The sequence below is a fragment of the Ambystoma mexicanum genome, chromosome 6p (genome assembly GCF_040938575.1).
Source record: "Ambystoma mexicanum isolate Mex_15411 chromosome 6p, UKY_AmexF1_1, whole genome shotgun sequence".
Taxonomy (NCBI): Eukaryota; Metazoa; Chordata; class Amphibia; order Caudata; family Ambystomatidae; genus Ambystoma; species Ambystoma mexicanum.
The window spans coordinates 150462053-150484906 of record NC_090935.1 but is presented as its reverse complement, the minus strand read 5'-3'; the positions used below and the strand labels follow the sequence as shown (position 1 = coordinate 150484906).

General features: G+C 46.1%; 1 protein-coding gene across 2 annotated transcripts in view; it reads right to left on the bottom strand.

Moving 5' to 3' along the window:
* FAM219A (family with sequence similarity 219 member A) overlaps positions 1-22854 on the bottom strand; it is an 822575-nt gene that overhangs the window by 96709 nt on the left and 703012 nt on the right. For both annotated transcript variants that reach the window (XM_069626835.1, XM_069626834.1), the window contains exon 4: positions 21541-21621. In XM_069626835.1, the coding sequence (XP_069482936.1) occupies positions 21541-21621 (81 nt within the window). The remainder of the gene's footprint in view (positions 1-21540; positions 21622-22854) is intronic.

The window sequence follows — 22854 nt, the reverse complement described above, 5'->3', positions numbered from 1 at the left end:
GCCGCATCTATAAAGAGAGAGAAAATAACAAGTTAAACTCACGCAACTTTTACCGGACAGTGTTGGGTAATACAGAATCTTACCTGAACACCATCAGCAGCCTCCAGACAATATCTTTAGCTGCAATTCAACAAGGGGATGCAAGAGTGAACATCGGACATATTGAACTCTTTGAACTTTATAAACCCCAGAGTCAATATTCCTCCGGAACTCTTCCAGTACCCCAAACCAGTGAAGTAACTGGTATCTACGCGCCCTGCATGCCACGCAGGATGGAGAGCTCATCATTTAAAAACATAATGTGAGGATATCGGAGGTGACTAGTTGGGAGAACGAGAACAGTGGGGAGGGACCATCACTAAAATCCACGGGGCTAAATCCCTTTCTCCACTTGCAGGAGAATACTTCTACGGGTCAAGCAGACGAGATTAGGCGGGCCAGTCCAGATGGCATCTCTGCACTATGCTTCACGTTGGTGGAGTCCGCAGCTGTCCGGGTCCGATCGACGCCCCTGTGGGAACCGGCTGAGCTTAACAACGGTTGTGACCTCAAGCACTTGGGTGCGGAGTCCTGCATCCTATATTTTTTCTCCAACTTGTCTCGTTTGGTTGGAGCTGTGCATGGATTTTTCTTAAGGGCTAAGCCTTCCTCCCAAATGTCATCCAAAAAGGGTACCACCATGATCATCCTCCATTTGGACTCATCACTGATACAAGAAGCCCTCTTTCTTGGTTTCCTCGGGCACCAGCTGGAACAGCTCGGAGGCTCTGGAGATCGAGTGTAATGATCATACCTTGTCTGGTGGAGAGACTCTGTGATGGGCGTCTAGGTGCAGATTCATCATCTGCTGGGATCCTCATCTTCGTGGCTTTCTATGGCAGTCTCTGTACAAGTGTGTGTCCTTTGGTGGATTCGGGGCCCGACGTAGTGGAGGAGGTGGACCGGTGTCTGTCCCCCCCCACCCTCCCGAGGGGTGCTTGCAGCCTTCGCTGCTGCCTATGCAGCTGCGTCATGCCTGGGAGGCAGGGATACCCTTTGCGCCGTAGGAGCCCCCCTTCCTTGGATCGGCACCTACCACTGCTGTGGTCATCGCAACAAGCGTGTTCGTCACAGCAGGTGTCAACAAAGTGGTCGACAAGGACTTTGGCTGTGCCAGTTGAGCCAGCTTGGTCTGAGTGGACTTCTTCTCTTCCTCCAACCTAGGCTTTTCTGATTTCTCCCATAACTTGGCCAGGGTAGACTACTTCCTCTTTGAGGAGGAGCTCGATGACAAGCTGGCTATGGAGGTGGACAGCGATGGTGATCACAGCCTATCCAAACAGGGACCTGCATCAGCAGCAAACCCGGTGGAATCGGACTTGTGGTTCTTGGCCTTATCTTGGAACCCCACGGATGGGGCGACCTCAAAGGACTTGGACCTCTTTCCAGAGGGAGACCGCTCGATGGACCGGCCAGTCCTGGGCGAGGCAGAGGCCTTGCTCGGAGCATGGGGCAGAGGCCTTGCTCGAAATGAGCCATGGCGCCGGCCTGCATTGCCAGTATTTTGTATTCTTCGAGAAGCCCATGCATGTCTCACACCCATCCTAGTTGTGGTCCGGGATCAGGCAGTAAAGACATTGTAAATGTTATCCAGAAAGATGTTCCTTAGCCCGCATTGGGTGCAGGGTATGAAGAGGGTCCTTCCCTCCTTTTTCTCCTCCGTTATGGTCGGAGGGCGCGAAGTAGGCCCAAGATGGCCTTGACGAATCTTCACCCTTGAGGGGCGCATAACTTCACCGACAACGGGTCTCCTCCGCCAGCTGATAAGGAAGAGCACACAGGCTCTGGTGGAAACAAAACTTGGAAAAAACTTACTAATAGCTCAGAGAGCAACTCGAGGACTCCCAACACTTATGCTTGCAGTAAAAATCTGAAGCTGGCAGCCAGAGGCAGGGCTTAGGGAGAGGAAAGACATTGAATGGGGGCAGTATGACCCAGAGGACAGGGATTGGTTTAGAGGAGAAATACAGTTTTAAAGTGAAAGTGAAACTGTTTTTTCTTTTACAGAGGATTCCCAGCCTGACGGGGAATATTTTTGAGCAGGTGAATCCATGCCGTAGAACACCTATTACTTTAGTGTTATGGAGCAATGTTTTGTTTTGTGCATGCAAATTTGACTATTTTTATATGATCATTTACCAATTCAGGTCGTGCTGGCATATAATCTTGAATACTTTTGCACTCTTATGTATTTGTTTTAATTTATGCAATGGAGGCATGACAGGAGTTTTGAGGGTCACAATCGTTCTACACTTCTGAACACAAAATAAATATTTTCTGAGATCAAATACCTTCTTTTTAAAGGCACATTGGTGAAATTGGCAGTGCTGGACCTAAACCGTGCAGGGTTTTACTTGGGCAATTAATTAGCGGATTGTAAATACTAGGCATTTCACTGGAGTATCCTTACTTGCGGCTTTAAGCAAAGGCGGCAGGCCTATTCGGTTATCTCTCAGCTCCTTCAGAGCATGCTTTGTATTCAGCAGATCCTACATCCTTTCTGCTTCACAAACTCTTGCTTGTAGAGTCATTTGTCTAGCCTTCTCGTCTCCTTGACCGCTGCCTTGATCCGGAGCACTATTTCTACACTCGCATTTTACACATGAATGAAGTACAACAAACGAGAGCGCGGCATGACCCACTTCTGCCTCTCACGCATTACTGCTTTACTCATGCGCATCCTGTGCTCGACTACATTACTCAAAATAAACCCTACTTTCAAAATGTTCTAACACCATAAGCATATTAACATGTATTCACATCCCAGAAGCGCCCAGGAAAGCCATAAGCATGGCGCTTCCCTACAGTGGCATAGTGTAAAACTATGTGGGCTTCCTGCAGGGGGCGACTGCGATACCCGCAAATGTATGTGCATTTTACCATACGAATATAGACACAGAAGCCTGTCTTAATGATTGATTGCACATTTGAAAGCCAGTGACATTTTTATAGAATGCCTTTTTTGTTGATTTAAAGATTTTATTTATTTTCTCATATTGACATGTTTCAAGTATATGACATTTGAGTTCTTATTAGGTAATTCGTAAGGTTACAACATTCAACAGCTCCAACATGTGTGGTTCATGTACAATTATTCTGGGCTTATTATACATACTACAATTTCAGGGTAGTTTTCATTGACCGTTCCCCAATTATATTAATATCACCTGTGTGTTTTTGAGGAGCACCGGTTTATGAGGTATCTAGTCTTTGCATCAAATGCCAAAGCATCGAATGCCTTACCATAGAAAAAAATGCATTGAAGAAAACGCATTGAATGCATTTTTTCAATGTTAAAGGGTTTATTTTAATTATAATGGGTTTTTGAGATTAAAAAAAGGGGCCTGGGGGACCCCCCCCCCCATTAAAATAAATTAAAACAAATGCATTCGATGCTTTTTTTCATGCTTTTTTTTTCCTATGGTAAGGCATTCAATGCTTTGGCATTCGATGCAAAGACTATAAACCGTTTATGAAAGTGGTGTTCACTGTCTTTGACATACTCGTGGAAGGGGAGCCAGATTGACAAGGATTTCTGGTTTTTCCCGGATCTAAGCGCACATACCTTTTCCATGGCAAGCACCCCCAGATTGTTTTACCCACCAACATGCTTAAACTGGTCCTTGTACTGTCTTCCATCCCTGGGCTAACGTCATCCTGGCTGTCATTACAGGTGTGTGATAAGAGTAGCGTTGGAGCCCCTTGCAGCATAGATTTCCTCCACATCCAACAGAATTACAGTTGGCGAATTAGGTATGTGTGTCCCTGTGATCTCCTTTATATGAGCCAAGACCTCTTTCCAGTAGATTTTGGCTTTGGGGCATGCCCACCATATATGGTATAGGTCTCCTACTTCCCCACATTACCTCCAGCATAAGGAGTAGTAGGTGCCTGGGAGTTAGATACAATCTATAACAGATCTTATATGCGGTTTCCTTGATGGCAGTACATTTAGATATTTTATGTGCCCTCGTCCAGATACAACCGCACTCCTCCTCCGTTATAGGCATGCCGAAGTCCATTTCCCATCTGACCATGTAGGGGAGCTTGTCACCTGGTTGTGCCCTATCCCGTAACCTATATAGTGTTGAGATTCCCTTAGGTATCAGGCCTTCTCGGAGGGTTAGTTCAAGTCCTATTGGTGTTCTAGTTGGTGTTCCTGCCTCTCTTGCCGTCCTCTGGGCGATCCAATCTCAAATTTGTATACGCTTGTACTGTACCTTCTCTCCCAAATGACATTTCTGCTTGCATTCCTCAAAGGTCAGTGGGTCCCCATTGTGGAAAAAGTCTCCCAGCATCAGAGGCATGTGGGGTCCCCATGATACCCGGAATGCTACTTTCTGCCTAGGGGTGCAGTCAGCAGTGTGGGCCATTGGCGTATGGGGGCCTAGTCCTGGGGGGGATTTGTTTCCATCTCAGTGCTTGATCCCAGCCCCTGTGTTGTTTTAGCAGCCTCTAATAGTGGTCATCCCGTTCCTCGGACTAAATTTCTCATGGCATGTAGCCTTCCTAGTGGGATGTATGTGACTCCCTGTTCAATTTCGCACTAGCCTTTTCAGGTCTTAGCTGTTGCCCACAGTAGCATGGGCGCTATTTGGGCCGCCATTATATAAGTCCTCGCATCCGGGACTGCCAATCCTCCCACCGCCATTAGGCAGAGTAATACTGTTATGTATCCTTAGTTTTCCCTTATGCCAGATGAAGGAGAGAATTTCGGACTGTAAAGTTTTAATCATTCGCACTGGTATCTCTATCAGGAGCGATATCACATCCAGCAGACGGGTTAACGTCATTTTAACTGCCGCTATTCGCGGGAGTCAAGAGACTTCCTGCATGTCCCATCATAGGAGATTTTCCAACAAGTTCTTCCAGAGGGAGTTATATTTCCCGCATAGAGACCTTTATACCCCTTTGTAAGATTTATCCCCAGGTATTCTATACTCTTGTCCTCCCAGATCAATGATATACTTTACCGAGTTAAACTATCTCTCCCTGATCTTCAGTTATATTAAGGGCCTTAGACTTATTATAGTTTATGGTGAATTCCGAGACTGATGCAAATTCCTGTAGTTTCTCCATCACTCTGGGCAGGGTGGATTTGGTATCCTTCAGAAACAGCAGTATGTCATCTGCGTATAATGCTATTTTGTGTGTTCCTTTCCCGTTTACTACTCCCTGGATCTTCTGATCCTGTCTGATTGTAGCTGCCAGTGGTTCCATAGCCATAGCAAATATCAGTGGGGACAGCGGACATCCTTGCCTTGTGCCTCTTAGGATTCTAACCTGTGCTGTGTGCTGTCCATATACCAGGAAAGTCATTGAGGGTATTTGGAAGTTCGCTAAAATCATTCTCATGAACTCCGGACCGCCTCCAAATGCTTCCAGCACTCTCCTCAAGTACCTCCAATCTAGACTATCGAAGGCCCTACGCACGTCCAAAGCGGCTATAGAGAATTTTTGCCCCGTCCTATTTCCCAGATCTATCACATCGATTGCCCTCCTTATATTATCCTGTTTGTTCCCCCACCAATGAACCCGGCCTGGTCTTCAAGAATTATCTGTGGCCGAATACCTGTCAATCTCCCTGCCAGGACCTTGGCATAGATTTTTGCATCGCTATTTAACAAAGAGATGGGGCGATAAATGAAGCAATCTGTTGGATCGCTCCCTGTCTTGAGGATGAACACTGTAGTGGATTTCCCTATATCTTCCGTGACTGTATCCTGTTCTCTCATCGCGTTAAAGAGGCGTTTTAGAGGGCTAAGTAGATGTGTTCTAAAGTTTTTATAGTATCCGTTCCCAAAACCATCAGGTCAAGTCGTTTTATTTCCTGGCAGAGATGATATTGTGTCACTGACCTCCTGTGTCGTAATCAGTTTCTCCAGATTTTCTTTTCCCTAGTTAAATATCTGGGGCATCTGTAACTCCTTTACATAGTTTGTCTGGAGATCCGGTCTAGTCCTTCCCGTTTAAGTAAGCCTGCATGAAAGGGCTCCATGACACTTAGTTTATCTCCTTCTGCTGTTTGTAGATTACCCAGGTCATATCCAAGTTGAGCAATATAGCTCAGGGTTTTTGGTTTTCACAGCCTGGATGCCAGAAAACGGTTGCTCTTGCCGTCCTGCGTGTAATAGGTTTGCTTGGTGTTTATTCGTGTTTGTGCAGAGCGGTCTGCCATACGCGCTTCTAATTGTGCTTTGATCTTCCCCAGTGCTCGTAATGTTCTCTGTGATTGTTGTCTCTTGTGCTGTGCTTCTACGATCTTGAGCTCCCCCTCCAGTTTCATCCGGAGTATCTCCCTCTCTCTGCCTTCCCTGCATCCCAGACTACCCGCCAATCCATTTCCCCAGTTTCGTTTTCCTTAAAGTAATTGGAGATTACCTTCTCCATATAGGCCCTAAGGGAGAGATCCTGAAGGATCAACTCATTCAATCTCCAGGGTTTCTGTGCTCTTGGATTGTCCTTTGTTATTTCTATTTGCAATGTTACCGGGGCATGATCAGTAAGATAGTTGACTCCTATGTTTATTTTCAGTACCTGGGGGATTAAGGTTGCTGCGACTAAGAGCAAATCTATTCTCGAATATTCCTTATGTACGACTGAGTAATAAGTGTAGTCCCTTTTGGTGTCATGGAAGAATCTCCAGGGCTTGTCGATGCCTCTCGTCTGTGGATGTGAGTGCGTGGGGGGCAGTGTTTTGTCTAATTTAAGGTCCATTACACAGTTGAAATCGCTAACAACCACTTGCCCCTCACTCCAGTTCCCTATTCTCTGGAGTAGGGATCTTCAGAAAGTGATCCCTTCTTTCATTTGGACCATATACGGCAACCAATGTGTATGATTGGTTTTCAAGTGTGCCTTTAAGGACTAAATATCACCCCACTGGATCCTCATAGAAGAACTGCTTTCTGAATGCTATCTTGGCTCCTATCATGATTGCCACCCCTTTTGTTTTCGTACCACCGGAAGCAAAGAACTGTGCCATCGTCCCTTCGACCTTGGGGAGGAGGTGTGTCTCCTGAAGATAGATTATGGATAGTTGGAGTTCTGAAAGCCTCCTCAATATCGAACAACATTTTGTTGGCAAGTTTAAATACTGCACATTTAGTGACTTTATCTGTACTTTAGCCATTTCCAAAAGTTCCCGTGCCCACTTGCCCTTTCCCTAGCCTTTCCCCCCTTAGATCTTATAAAACCTGCTTTAAAAGCAGTACCATGTCGCTGTCCCACACAGATATCTCGAACTAACAAAACTTTATCCCCAACTACCTCTGCATGCCTAGCCCTCAACCCGCCACACCCCCGAACCCTCCCCTTCCCCTTTCCCTTTCCCCAGTCAGGGCCATGGTTCTTTCGAACTAATCCAGATACTAATCTGGGGGGAGAGGGGGTTGTTAATCCTCTTCTTTTCCTTGCAGTACCGTGTTGTGGTAGGTTTTGTGTATTACCACAGTAATTTGGCATTTTAAGTCAGTTTCCATCCTTGGTGTGTGCGCCTACCGACTTGTTTGGGGTCCCTCTCAGTTGAGTGTCTCTGTTGCCCCCTCCTTCGTCTATTTCCGGACCAGTCCCAAGGTCTTCCAGCATCACTAGGAGCTGAGGAACTGCTTGGCTGATTCTAATAACGTACCTCTATCCCCAGGTTCATTACAGATGGACCTTCCTCGCATGACGTGACCCTTTGTTACCTTCCGTCCCACGCGAAGAGGAGACCAAATGGAACGTCCATTTATAGGGAATATTCCTAGCACTTAGCACTTTAGTCACCAGATTCATTGCCCTTCTCTTCAGTGGAGTAGATAGCGCCAGGTCCTGATATAGTTGAATTTGAAGCCCATTGACAGTCACTCCTGGATGTGTCCTGGCTGCTCGGAGCATGGCCTCTTTCGTGGTGTATGACGATAGACCAGGACGTCGCTTGGTCTTGATCCGGGGTCTTCTGTCCTGGGCCCCACTCTATGGATCCGATCTATTCCCACCTCCTCCAGTAACATTCCAGTCAAGAGGCTCCCAAAGCACTGTTTCATGGTTTCTTTCAGATCTGTGTCTGGAGTACTTTCACCAGTATGTTTGACCTGAGTGAGTAATTCTCCAAGTCTACTGCCTACAGTTCTAGGTTGTGCGCGACTCCACTTGCTCTAGAAGTTCACTATTCTGCCTCACTTCTTCGGCCATTTCCGAAAGGCCCCTTTCTGTCGTGTCGACTGAGGCCCAGGTCATTGATTTCCTTCCTTACTTCATGTAAAGAGCTTCCGAGATCCTCCCTCTTGGAAAGTTGTTTTTGGAAGAAGCTTACATCTGTCCTCCATCCCTTAAGGCACTCCTGTAGCTCTTCCTTGTTCAATGCCATGGCGGGTGGCTCACCTTTCAGTCTGCTCTTTGAAGGGGTCCCAGTGCCTGCCGAAGTGCCCTCTGGTATCTGACACCAACACTGCTCCAATTGTCTTCCCCGTTGGTGGTCCACTGACCCTTTGCTTTTAGCTGGGGCAGCCTTTCCTCTAGCTCCTGACATTTGTAAACGACTTTCTGGAGTGTCTTCAGGTGCCCCTTCTTATCTTTGGTTTGGGGCCACCGAGTATTAGGAGGTGGGGGACTAGTCCCCATTACCTTTTGGAGTGCTCTCCCCCCGGGAGGGTCAGCAGAGTGTCTAGGTAGCCAGGGAGTAAAGGGGGAGGATCTCAGCCCTCAGTTTATCCTGTTGCTTTTGGAATTTCCCTTGTTACCCGCGCTTCCTTTCAGGATTCCTATAAACTCTTGCCAGACTATACAGTGGTGAAAACTTTTCCCTGCAAATCATAACTCCTCACAAGGTATATCTCTCTATCCTGTGGCCTGCTTGGCACCGTAGTAGACAGCGCTACAGCGGGGCGTGTGCCTATGGCTATCTATTTTAAGTGTGCAGTTTCTTTTCGTGCTTGGGAGGCCTTCACTTACGGTTTCAACACTGCATCCCTAGCCTTTGGCTGAATGCAGCCCTTCTTGTTGATATCCCCGGTGTGCCCTGTGTTGCTTTCTACCGCTGTACTCATGCAGGCTCTTCTGCTTCCAGCCCCTTATTGTATGCCAGAGATTTGCTCTTCTCCTTTCTCCCCCCACCCAACCCTTATGGGATCAAGGTGGCCACAGGCTCGCTGCACTTAGGAGGATTGCCGCCTGGTTTGCTCTTTTCCGCTCCAGTACTGGTGTTCAAATGGGTTATTTGGACCCTCTGTTCCCGACCACAATGGGTTGGCTTATGTCTTAATTTCATCCTTAAGCTCCTACATGAGCTGGATTCGCTCAGCATTGCCGTCGGGGGCAGCGCTCACTCCTCCGGCCTCTTCAGCCTTCTGGTCCGATGTCGTGGATCATTTGCTCTCCCCTCCGGCGCCTGCGAGTGCTGTTTCAGAAGGTGCCCTTCTCTTCTCAGCTCCGATTCAAGAGAGCTCAGCTTTCTGGACACCGCTAATCACTGTATTCCGCGGGGGGGGGATGGGTGCCCTCCACCGTTGGCAGGCCTCTCCAGCTCCCGACACTTCACCATCCACTGCGTTTGATCTTGCGTGGGTGGGTCTCTCTTCCTCGAGCTCCAGGTCAGCGCAGCCCATCCCTTCCAGCTGTCAGGTTGGAGTTCCTGATGCACGATTCACCCGGATATTTCTCGGGTCAGGTATCGTGAAATGTGCGTTGAGTAATACACATAGAATCGCTTGCCTGAACAGACAGCCCGAAGGCTTGCTACTGTGGGCCCAGGTGCAGGACAGGAGAGTACGTCATCATACACCGGCGGCCATCTTAGAATCCCCATTGAATGCCTTTTTTAACGATCATAAACAGATATTACAGCAAAAACGAATTTGATTAAAACGACAAGAGACATTGTTGTAAATACCTTTCAATTAAAAATGTTCTCTCACATTTAAACAGAGCCAAAAATGAATAGTGAATATACTGGGCTTCCTAAATATGAGCAGTGGCAGCTGCAGCATTTGGCGCCGGGTGGGTGGGGAGCCCTTCAATCAACAGCATTCCAAATGATCCAAGGGCAGTTGCGGCTGATGGGAGTAGTTTCTTTCTTGTAACTCCATTTCTCCAGCATTGGTATCTTTCATGGATTCACATGCTTAGAATATTCCCCGTCAGGCTGGGAACCCTCGGTATATTTAGAAGGACGTTTTCCATAGGAAAAATGTCGACACTTCTGTGTCCTATGTACATCGTTTTGGCCCGCTTATGCCTGCCCCAATAGGGCGTAGTGGTATAAACAGCCCTGCCCCCGCGGCTCCCTTCAGATTTTAACCCCCAAAGTAGTATGGGGTATATAAGGTTTGCATGCAGGGGAGGCCGGCGGGCGCATGTGAATCCATGAAAGATACCAAAGCTGGAGAAATGGAGTTGCAGGTAAGAAACTACTCCCTTCTCCAGCACTGGATCTTTCATGGATTCACATGCTTAGAATAGATTGTATAGCAGTACTCGGAGGTGTGTAATGCAAACCAATATCATCATAGCCACACATGCAGTTAGCAATGGAAAAAACTTCCAGTCATGTTATATTAACAGTAAAAACCAATTAAGATACATTGATAGAAGGATACACCCCTCTATGGGGCTTACCTTACTGAAACAGGTGTCGTAGGACTGCTCGTCCCATGTGGATATCCTCTGCATGTTGCTGCTCGAAGCAATAATGCCGGGTAAATGTATGCGGCACCGACCAAGATGCTGCTTGACAGATATCCCCCAGCGGGATTCCGGACCACAATGATGCCGATGACTAAGTGGATCTCGTTGAATGGGCCTTTGGACGCTTTTCCAGAGGCTTCTCTGCTTTCGAGTGGCAAAAAAGCAATCGTCGACGATACACAGCGGGCAAGTCCTTGCTTTGAGATTGCTTTTCCCTTTGCCGAAGGGCAATAAGCCACAAATATTTGTCTTGTACCTCTAAAATCTGGAGTACGATTGAGGTAAAACTTTAGAGCTCTTTTTACATCCAATCTATGGAGAGCTTTTTCCGTGAAAGATGAGGGTGTTGCGAAGAATGTCAGCAGTACAATAGAAGAATGCTTGTGAAATATAGTTGGAACTTTTGGTATGAAATGAGGGTTGGTTGTCAATACCACTGTCTTTGAAAAACCTCAAGTATGGAGGATCAATAACTAATGCCTGTAGTTCCGAAAGTCGTCTTGCCGAAGTAATCACTACCATTAAGGCTAATTTCCACTATAAGAATTTTAAAGATGACGATGACATTGGTTCGAAAGGCGCCTTCATTAGTCCTGCCAGTACCAGGTTGAGACTCCAGTTCGGAGGAAACTTTTTGGTTAGAGGAAAATTTCGAAATAAGCCTGTTAGGAAATTTTTAACTAATCGATCACTAAACAGTGGTGTTGAATGTCTTTTATGAGTGAATCTCGAAATGGCTGCCAGATGAACCTTTATCGAAGAAAAAGATAAACCCCTTTCTGCTAAGTGCAGCAAGTATGGAAGAAGTTGCTCTACCGCGATGTTCAGGGGTTCCAATCCTGGTTGATCCTTGCACCACATACCGAATCTCTTCCACTTACATGCATACGAAGTATTCGTGGACGGAGCCCGTGCTGCTTGTAAAAATTCTACCACAGTCCGATGAAATGGTCAGACCCCCAAATTCGGAGAAGTCAGGAGCCAGGCTGTCAGACTGAGGCCGTCTGGGTCGTGATGCCAAACTACTCCCTTGTCCTGAGATGGAAGGTTCGGAACCTTCTGGAACCTCACTAGTTCCGTTATCGACAGCTGGAGTAGGTCGGAGAACCACGACTGTCTCGCCCAGTAACGGGCCACTAGGATCACACGACATGGGTATTTGTGAATCCATTGTAGAGTTCGTCGGATGAGTGCAAACTGAAGGAACGCATACACAAACTTGCCCGTCCACAGGAAGGAGAATGCTTCCCCCAGTGAGTCGGGTTGTGGCCATCTGCTCGCGTACTGTGTGCACTTCTTGTTCTCTCTCGTCGCAAAGAGATCCAGGGAGGGATGGCCCCATTTTCTGAAGATATTTCCAGTTGTTGGTCGTTCAACTCCCACTCGTGCAGTTGATTCATCTCTCTGCTGAGAGAGTCCGCCTGTACATTGTTTACTCCTGGCAGATTTTACTCTTCTGTTCGAGAGCCCAATGCCATATTTCTTGAGCTTCGTCGAGAGAGTTCTGGAACAAGTACCTCCCTGCTTCTTTAGGTAGAAAATTGTTGTTGTATTGTCCATCAATATTCTTAAAACCGATCCCTTTATGCGTGGTAAAAATGGTTTTAGGGCCCAATGTACTCCCTTCAACTCCAGCACGTTGATATGAAGGGTCGTCTCTTCTGGGGACCACTGACCTTGCACTTGCAGGGACTCCAGATGGGCTCCCCATCCTGTCGGAGATGTATCCGTCACCACCGTCATCTGAAACTTCGGTTCCTGCAGGGGCATCCCTTTCGTTAGATTTTCTAAGAGTTGCGACCACTGAAGCGCTTGTAGAAGCTTGTTGCTGATAGTCAATTTGTCTCACCATAATCCCCAACTTTGGGACCATCGGTATGCCAGAGATTCTTGTATTGTCTCATGGAGGGACGACAGTTGTTTACTAATGGGATACATGACGCCATGACCCCTAGTAGCGACATGTATTTTCTTACTGACACTCTGGTGTTGGCTTTCCACTCCTTTGCCTTGTGCGCGAGTTTGTGAACTCTCTCGAAGGACGGTTTTACCAGTCCTGACTGCGTCTGGAACTCTGCACCCAAAAACACCAAGTTCCTTGAGGGAGTTAAGGAGGACTTCTCGAAGTTCATTGCAAAGCCTAACCGCTGCAGAAGTTGCATGTTGGCTTTTAGACTTGCTTGTGCTATTATCGGCGACGACCCCCTTTCCAACCAATCGTCCAGATAAGGGTAAACATGATGACCTTTTCTTCATAGCCAAGCTGCTACTGGAGCCAAGCACTTTGTGAACGTCCTGGGAGATGACTTTAGTCCGAATAGGAGTACTTTGAACTGATAGTGGGTTCGTCCGACTACGAACCTCAGAAATCTTCTGTGTCGTCGACGCATTGGTATATGAAAATATGCATCTTGCAGGTCTAACAACGCCAGAATATCTCCCGGCTGTATAGATCGGATAACCTCCTGAAGCGTAAGCATTTTGAACTTCAGACTTTTCAGTGTCTTGTGGAGATCTCTGAGATCTAGAATGGGTCGCCACTTGCCGTTGGGTTCTTTGACAATGAAGTAACGACCTCTCTCGACCACCGGAACCAATTCTATAGCCCCTTTTTGCAGCATAAACGCCACTTCTTGTTGTAATATTTGAAGATGTGGTTGCACCGAAAACACAGGTGGAATGTGCGGTGGCACGTTTTTGACTGCAAAGAGTGGCCTAGTTTCACTGTGTCTAACACCCAACGGTCCGATGTTATTTTCTCCCACTCGTCGACGCGGCGAGACACTCTGCCCCCCAGGACGTCCTGAAGCTCGTCATTGTTGGGTCTTTGACTGCTTCTCTTTTGTGGACGATGAATAACCTCCTCTTCTTCTCGAAGCCTGATAGTCTCGGCCTCTTCGAGTCGCTTGGGCAGCTCGCCTATAGCCTTGAGAGGAGTATGATGGCCTGCCCAAACCCCGGTCCCTGGATGACACAAATCGGGAATTTCCTGATGCTCCTAAGAAGGGGCGAAAAGATTGAAAAGTCCTGCCGCTCTGTAGGGCTCCAAGAGAGCATTCTGTGTCAGAGTCTTCTTTCATGCCTTTTAAGGCCTCGTCCACCTTCTCCCCAAACAATTGCTCCCCTTCACACGGCATATCGAGCACTTTGTACTGTACCTCTGGCCTAAAGTTTGTACACTTAAGCCAGCCTTGTCTTCTCAAAACCACTCCGTTGTTTATTTATTATTTGAAACCTGATTCCGCCAGGTCTACGGCGATGTTAATTGAGTGGTTTGACGCCTCTTCCCCCTCACGCACCAGCAACATAGCAGATTTTCTGTGCTCATCCGGTAGATGTTCCAGGATGGGGGCTAAACGGTGCCACATCTCCCTGTCGTATCTCACCATAATAGCCAGTGAGTTAGCTGCCTTGACCGTCGTCGCTCCTACTGACAAAACTTTCTTGCCAAAGGCATCCTGCCTCCTGGCCTCGTTGTCCGGGGGGGGTTGTGCATTTATGATGTGACCTCGCCTTTCTTGCAGCAGCTGCCGATGCTACCGATTCCGGGGAGGGCTCTGCAGACAAACATTTTGGAGTAGAGTCCGGAGCTTTAAACTTATTTTCCAGCCTGCCTTTAACCGCAGGCTCCGAAAACGGATGGCGCATGGTTCGTAACCCTTCTTGCCAGACGTGGTCTAGAATGGCAACCGAGAATACAGACTTCCTTCTCTTTCCCATATGATCAAACAACAAGCAGTCTTTCTTTTCCTCCTCCGTTGTCAAGCCAAACTCAATACATGCCTTGCCCATCATTGCGTGTAAGGAACTGATGTCATCCACCGGTGATGGTTGCGCCGGACTTCTTGGAGCTTCCATCTCTGCCTCCGATTCCCATGTCGGATCTCTGGAAGGGGACGATGATCTGTCCGAAAAAGACTCTATGTTCTGACTCGGAATCTGGTAACTCTCCTTCCTCCGGGTGTGAGCGTGGAGGATCCTCGCTAACGGGACAGGATGCTGACACCCTGGTCATTGACCGCGGGGCCGGACCTGGTTCGTCGTCGGCCGGCGTAGTAGGTACCATTACAGGTGTACCAATGTGAGGCAATTTCGCGTCCAACCGGCTCAATAGAGTCTGTAATGTGGACAACACTTCCAAGGACAACACCGCCTGGGGATTCAGTAAAGACGAGGTAACTGGGATACTTCGCCCACTCGAGACCGTCAACGAATTGACACCTTGTAATCCCAGATCCGTTGGACCAACCACCTGGTCACGGTCATCTTCCACAGATGATATTGAGAAGGCTGCTTCCTGTTGTAACATGGCCTCTGGTAAGATCGGATCATACACCTCCGGTTGCCAGCCCTCCAGAGGGTCCACCGTCGACTATGCCAACTTCTCAATCGTCGTCGTCTGAATCGACGAAGCGACTGTAGGAATAATTTGCACTGATGGTAATGAAGGCGTCGACGACCGAACTCCCGTCGACGACAGCGATGGTTGTGGGGCAGGCTCCTGAGGCGTTCCCGCCTTTTTTGAGCTTGATTTATGCTTTGACGAATCTCGACTAGAGGATGACCTGTGATGGTCTCCTGAGGAGGTCTTTAACAGATCTTTTCTGTCCTTTTTTGAGGAGGAGGAAGAAGATGAAGCTTTTCCTTTTGATGACTATTCCCACATAGAATGTTTCTCAGAGGGACGCTTCTCTGTCGAACGTGGCTTCTTCGCCGGCGGCTCTGCAGATGCAGAGCAGTGGCGAGCTACTGGAGATTTAGATCTCGAGGCCAAACTATGTGTAGAGCCTACCTCCGAGGAAGGGTACGCTCCCGCCCCGTCATTCAGCCACGTCACCAGACGTCTATTACGGTCTCTCAGGGTCTTCTGTGAGAAGCCTTCACAAATCTCACAACTGTCCGCTGAATGATGAGGATGAAGACAATACAAGCAATCCATGTGCCCATCTCCTTCGTAAACCTTTTTCAGTCTGCATGTAGCACACGGACGGAACAACGCCTTCCCAGACATTGGGAAAGAAAATAAAATCAACCTTGTAAAATAGAAGATAACACAAGGTGATCCCACTACTTTGGAGACGGTTGAAATCTGAAGGGAGCCGCGGGGGCACGGCTATTTATACCACTACGTCCTATTGGGGCAGGCGTAAGCGGCCCAAAATGACGTAGATAGGACACAGAAGTGTGGACATTTTTCCTATAGAAAACATCTTTATAAATATACCGAGGGTTCCCAGCCTGACGACGGGGAATATTCTAAGCATGTGACTCCATGAAAGATCCAATGCTGGAGAAGAATATTTTCATTGGAGCACCCTGAATTAACATTTTTCAATTTTTTTTTCAAATGGTTTATTTGAATGCACAAAGTAAAAGAATATAGGGTAAAAACAATTGTTTTTTACAAATGTGCCTAGTGCTTGAGTGAACAAATTATTGCAGCATTTCCATAGTAAATCACATTAATGCTGCACTCAAAATAAAGGCCAGCATGGTCATTGCAATTAATGATGCTGCAGTCAATATAGGCCAGCAATCCCACTGTAAATCCCTTTCACAGCATATGCCGGGATTGCTAGGTTAAACAACTTTAATGAAGCTGCATCCATCTCACAATTAATGTCAGTATGGTCAGGATAAATCACTCATGGAGCTGCAGGGACAATAAATGCCAGCATTGCCAGGGTACCTTGCTTTTATAAAGTTGTGGCCACAATATATGCCAGTAATCATGCCATAACTCACTTTGATGGTGTCTTGACCATAATGCTGGTGTGACTCCACACACAAACACACTGCCATTCAAAACTGATATGCAAGCATGCATACAAACACTAACTTACCTTCAACAACAAAATCTGCTGCTTCAGAGTATCAAGTTCTCTGGTAGGGCACGGGTCAGGGAGAGGAATCCTCACACTAAAAGACAGAGCAGTGGATGGAGAGAGGCATCCGAATTGCAGCAGGAGCCGGGTAGACCTTAATTGTTTAGCAAGGTCAATAACCTTAGTAGTTCAGACATGTTTGCATTGCTCTTTATTATTGAAGGAGTGTCAGGAGCACCAGCTCAGTGGGCAACATGTAGGTCTATTTCACGATGGAGAGCTCCAGGGCGGCAGTCACATACCATAAACCCCCAGCACATAGCACCACATTTAATTTGGAAGCTCCATTTTCAACAGGAGAGCACAGTCCCTGACACATCTGCCTCAGTGCTTTTTTCATCTCTTTCCTTAGTGTTTAGACATCATGTTTGATGTTCACATAAAGGTCATTAACGCATTCTAGCAAGTAATTTTGCAAATGCTAGGTGCACAGCCATTTGCTGTGCCATCGTTCTGTTTTTGGCTCCCATAGTTGGTGAGGTGTCAGATGTCCAAGTTGGATGAGATCACAATATCAGATCAACTGGTGCAACCTTTAGCTCTAGGTAAGTGTCCAATAAGCCCTTTTGGGGTCTCTCCGATTTCCCTAGCATAAAAGTGTTATGTGCAAGCAGTCACTCCACTACCAGGTCCAGATGAGTCAGCCGTTCCAGAGTTGGAAAACTTAGCGTGTACTCCATGAAGTGTTGTGCCACAGTATGCCATGATCATGGGAAAAGGAGGGGAGGACAGAAGCCAAGTCATCAACTGATGTCTAATTCAGGTACTGGATTTCTTATAGGGCTTGGTCACACAAAGGAATCATCCAGGCAATTTCCCAACAGGTTATAAGACAGACCAGTCTTTTTTAAATCAAATAGCAGCTTCCGCCAACCTCTGATGCCACTGCACTTTCAGTAGCCCAGCCTAGGCCACTCCCTGCGATGGGGTTCCAGCACAGACATAACAGAGCGCTAGTGGGCTTCTCTAGGTTATCTGACACCACTCGCTGCAATCATTAAACACATCAATCACCCAGTACCCCAAAACTGCATCAAACACTGCTACTGTGACTCACTGCAGGGATTTCACAGGACCCGGACCTTGTCGCTGCCTGACCACTCAGCTTCCACACTTTCTCACTAGCATAAGCCGTCTCTGATATTAATGAATATTCAACCGACGTGCTTTGTCAAGGTCTCAGGGACTGGAATGGCAGAACACTCCTCTACACCCCACCGGGTCTCTCAGCAACAAGGGTGAGATTGGGCGAGCGTTTGTCCACAGTGTCTCCTCCTTGCAACGAATCAGGGAACTGATCTTAAACAGCTTGATCCACAGCTCCATTGCGTGTATTATTAGTTCAATAGAGGGGAACTTTGTCCCGTGTGCCCATTCCTTTCATCTGTTTGTTCCGCAATTCCTGGAGCCAGCCTCGGTATTGAATGTGGCCACTATACTGTATTTAAGACAACCAGGACACTTTCTCACCATGTAGCCAACTTGGCTCCGCCCCCTGAGAATATACGACAGATCCACAGGTAGGGTAGACAAAGGGGATGAGAACGGTCAGGTGTCAAGTTGGAGGATACACTGACAACTGTTATATATAGAGATCAGAACCATTCTACTGGCTTTGTCAAAAATAAAAATAAGCATGAAAGCAGCAGAAAACAGCAAATGCATGAAAAGAATAGAGACAAGTTCACGGATAGGTATCGGCAAGCTACTATCACCATAATTAACCATGATTATTATTTTCAGAGATTAACATTGTCTGCTGAGGTTAGGAAAATACCTGGACACCCTCAATTATTGAAAACATTTCTCCCACAAGTCTGCCTTTGCAAGAAAGCAGACTATACCTCCTCTGCACTTGTCCATCCACCACAGCTGCTGCCATCTCTCGGTTTGGCCACTCCTAAAAGCCAGGACACCTGTAGCATGCTATCAATTTATTTAGTAAAGGCGTCCGATTCTCTTCATGCTATTTGACAAATTCCCCACCCCAATCACCCCATTCTTCTATCTTCAGAGATCTGGCAGCCCTCCCACCACCTTCTACCCCACCTGGACACATCTTGATAATTTCTCTCGTGACTGGTAATGGCTCACCTCATTTTAAAAAACATACTTTTAGGAAAAACAAATTGTTAGCCGTCTCTGACTCTAGTTGCTATACACCAATCCCAAATGTACCCTTCCCTGGTAAGCTGCTTGAGAAGGTTTTCTCACTCTCCTGCAACCATCTACAAAAGAAAGTGACACTTTGCCCCCATTTCAAGTAGATTTCCACCAAACAAATGAGTCCCAATATTCACCATGGGTTATCCAAGGAGAGATGGAGTCCAGATCCATAGGGTTCTTATACTATTAAGCATCTCATCACCTTTCACCAAGGCTGATCTTTCTGCTGTATTCATCCACCTCGCTCACTCCTGCATCAGGCACTGGGTCTCTGCAAGTACAGCAATGGCACCCTAATCCTTCTCAAGCTTCCACACAGACATTACAACTTGGTGCAGTGAATAATTCTCATCAACATATGGATGTGTGCCCATAATCTTCATACATCCAAAATAGAACTAAGGGTTCCCACCATCATCTGAACCGCTGATCCCATAACTTCTGGCTTAATTGTATGCAACTGTGCCACATCCAGTAAAGAGCATAATCCATAATCCTTGACTCTACCTTCTTTGCTTGACAGCTATCGGTCACTGTAAAACCACAATTATTTTCTATCCTACCTTTTTATCTGACAAATGTTTTGATGCTGTATTTGATCGATCAGCTCCAAGAAAGGACTCTCTCGGTCTGAATCTTTTCTAGAAATCTGCAAAACAGTTTAATTAAGTTTACTCGAAGCGATTGGACTATGGTGGATAGGCAAAATAAAAACTCTACAGGGTCCAGGATCATGAGGATGGCAATGCATGACGTAGCCGACTTGAGAGCGATCCACAGAGGACATCCGCAATAACATTCCAGAAGAATTTAGGAAAGCACATAGTAGAACTTTATTGGGAGCAACATTTAGTTAATCTTGCTTGTAAGTCACTTTGCAGGGACCATCTATTCAAACCTAGCTCCCATACTATACCTCTCTACTTGAAGGAATTCCCCAATAGAAATATTCGAAGCGGATACCTGAGAAATGTAATCTAGCAGAGTTGCTGGAGTGCTCACTTTAACAGAGATATGAGCTCATGTGTGTGCAACATCAGGCTAAAAAGTATTAAACACCTACTTACCACATGCAAATCCTTGGCAGAGCTGCGCAGGAAATATCTAATAGCGTCAGGGAAATGTACTGCCCTGAGTTATTGTGGGGATATCCTTTGGAGGAGATTCATTAAATTGGTTTAATATATTATACTAAATTATGGCTGGCTATTAAGTCTATTTTAGAAGTGATAAGCAGTTGAAGTTGAACGAAAAAAAGATACTGCATATACCCACAGCTAATGTCTGACACTTTCTGGTTTAAAACAGACTATATATTAGTCCCTCTGCTTTTCTAGTAAAGTACCTACAGTACCGATCCCCCTGCCCCAAAGCTCCACACTGCAGCACTGAGGCCACACCACCAGTCAGCCAGAAGCTCCAATGGTCGACTAAATTAGTCCTAATCCATGTAAGCCTCTTAACATGTCCTATACTGCCACACCATCCCTTTCCTAGCAAGGTCATCTTGTGGAACTTGTCCTTCAGCATGGGACTTCAGTAGCATAGGTTTGTGAAGGTGGACTTCAGTAGCATAGGTTTGGTGAAGGGTGGCCACCACAAAATTGTTAAAATGTTGTAATCTCCACATTTGTAGTAGTTTTACAATATATATAATATATTCAAGGAGCTTCTTGGTACAAAAAAAAAAAACATCGGCACAAGGCTATCAGATATATACATAAGGTTCAAGGTTGCCCCTGAACCAACCAAGTGCGCACTAAATTCCCTGATCACAGGTTAAATCAATCTTAATGTACATTTTCTGTATGTTACAGTATACTGTTCCTTGCGTCCAGATCATGTCTTCCATAAACATTGTAATTCTGACTCAGTCCTTTTATTTCTTTATAGAAAACAGTGTGAATTTAGACAACATGTTCTAAAGCCAATACATTTCGGAGGTTAAACCTTCCTCGGGGCTATACACTGCATATATGATAAGGTTTAGTGCATGACTGGGTATTTCTTATAACCCACTAGAGGTTAACGGCCACGTTCGACTAAAGTCTTGGGTGAACGCTGCAAAAAATGATCTAGGAGCCATAGCGCTGCTGCCTCCCAAAATCACATGCTCTACTCAGTCAAACAAAAACATTAAGAAAGTCAGCACAAGGAATAACTGCACATATGAGGTGATTAGGTACACAACCCTTTCCACGTCTGTGTGCTATCTTTTTACATTCAACACCTGTTATTTTGTAAAATGCTTGCTGATTTTCCTCCTGCTTACGATATTGTACCCAATTTCCTTAAATCCTACCTACCACATTCTTGACAACCATGCTAGTGTGACGCATGCATACTACTACTGTCTTGGGATATAGGCACGCTCAATGGACTTAGGCTTCACAAATCATGCATCAAAGAAACTAAACCAAATAGAAGGGCAGTGTTGCAGTCGAAAACTAGGAGGCAAACTGAACGTATGTAGGGAAGAACAGCTTTTCCACATATGCAAGCGTGGTACTTGTACACATTAAATGCTGCTTAAATGATCATCCCCAATGCAGCTATTCTATGACTGAACACCACGCATCTACTGTAATGGTAAGTAATACATTATTTTGAAAAGAACATTGCCTGAAATAGCCATGGCCAAGACACTTTGAATACACACGTGCATAATCATGAGATAAAATAAGTCGATTTCAGTAGGAAGCCTGTGCTGACTCAGCTGCAATGACGTGCCCAGACTTCATGAATGAGAGTGCCTTTCTATGATGTTGCTTCACTGGTCTCTTACCTGTCTGTGTCCAGGGCAACGAGCGGCTTCTCATCTGGACTTTGATCTAGGGAAGAGTATCCTTTATTCGGTACAACCAGTCTGGAAGAAAGAAAGCATATATAAATATATATATATTAATAAACCACTGTGCTGTTAAAACCAACCCCCTACAAACATTGGGAACATATTATGCATTTTTCCCCCAAACTATTACTATGAAAACCGACAAACCCAGCTACTGCAAGAAACCGAGTGCTCAATCATTCCTCATGTCTTCTAGCACGTCTTATGCACGGCTTGTCATGTGACAAGGATAGGTTAGTAAATGTACTGAAAGGAGGAAAGATTTAACCCCTTAAGTGCCAAGGACGAGCTATCTCGTCCTTGGCAACAGGGAAGTAATCCCAAGGACGAGATACCTGAAAGAGAGCTAAAGGCAGCTCCTGTGTATCTGCATCACTCAGTAAGGAAAAGCTACCAATGGGGAATAAGGACCTAGTACAAAGGGTGCTGCAAATCTAACTTCCACGTGAGATGCACACAAACCTTTTCTCCATGTTAGGCACCCTTAGACTCTGACCTAGCTACGAACAAAGGTTTAGAAACGTCAGGAAAGTGTGTGCCCTTTGCAAGTACACCTGGTGTTAACTAGTTCACTATGGCCAAAGTTATCTATAGTTCAATCTAAAAAGGGATGGGTTGATCTATTATTATTGATCTAGCACAGTGTTGTCCAACTCCAGACCTCGAAGGCAGAATCCTAACAGATTTTCAGGCTACCCCTCATTAATATTCATGGGATAAATGTGCATATTATGATTCTAAATGTATGTGCTTTTTTCCTCATGCATATTAATGAGGGATATCCTGAAAACCCGCCAGGATTCTGTCCCTCTAGGCTTGGAGTTGGACAACCTTAGTCCAGAGTCGTTGAACTTCGACAAGCTTACTTTTGTAAAATTTGCTTGAGGGCTAGGCCACAAAGCTGTGTAAAGGCAGGGCACACATCCAGTTTAGACATCTCTTCTGGGTCAAAGTCTTCTCATCCCTGGTCTGCCTAAACACTGAAAGAAGATCCAGGACCTCCTTGGAGCCTTGTGTGGACTGGAATGAAGGCTGCAGTCATTTGCAATGTCACTGAGGCTAGAAGACTACACTGATTACAACTGGACGCCTGAAGAAGACTACATTGATGTTGCTTCCCGAGTTACTCATGCAACATACTTCTCTGCTTGCCCAAACTGGCTTCTTCATAAGAAGAGCTGTTGTGTCTATGTAGTGCGGCTGCAAAACTTCAGTTGACAGCTGTAGTCTTTGCATTTTAATAGTAAT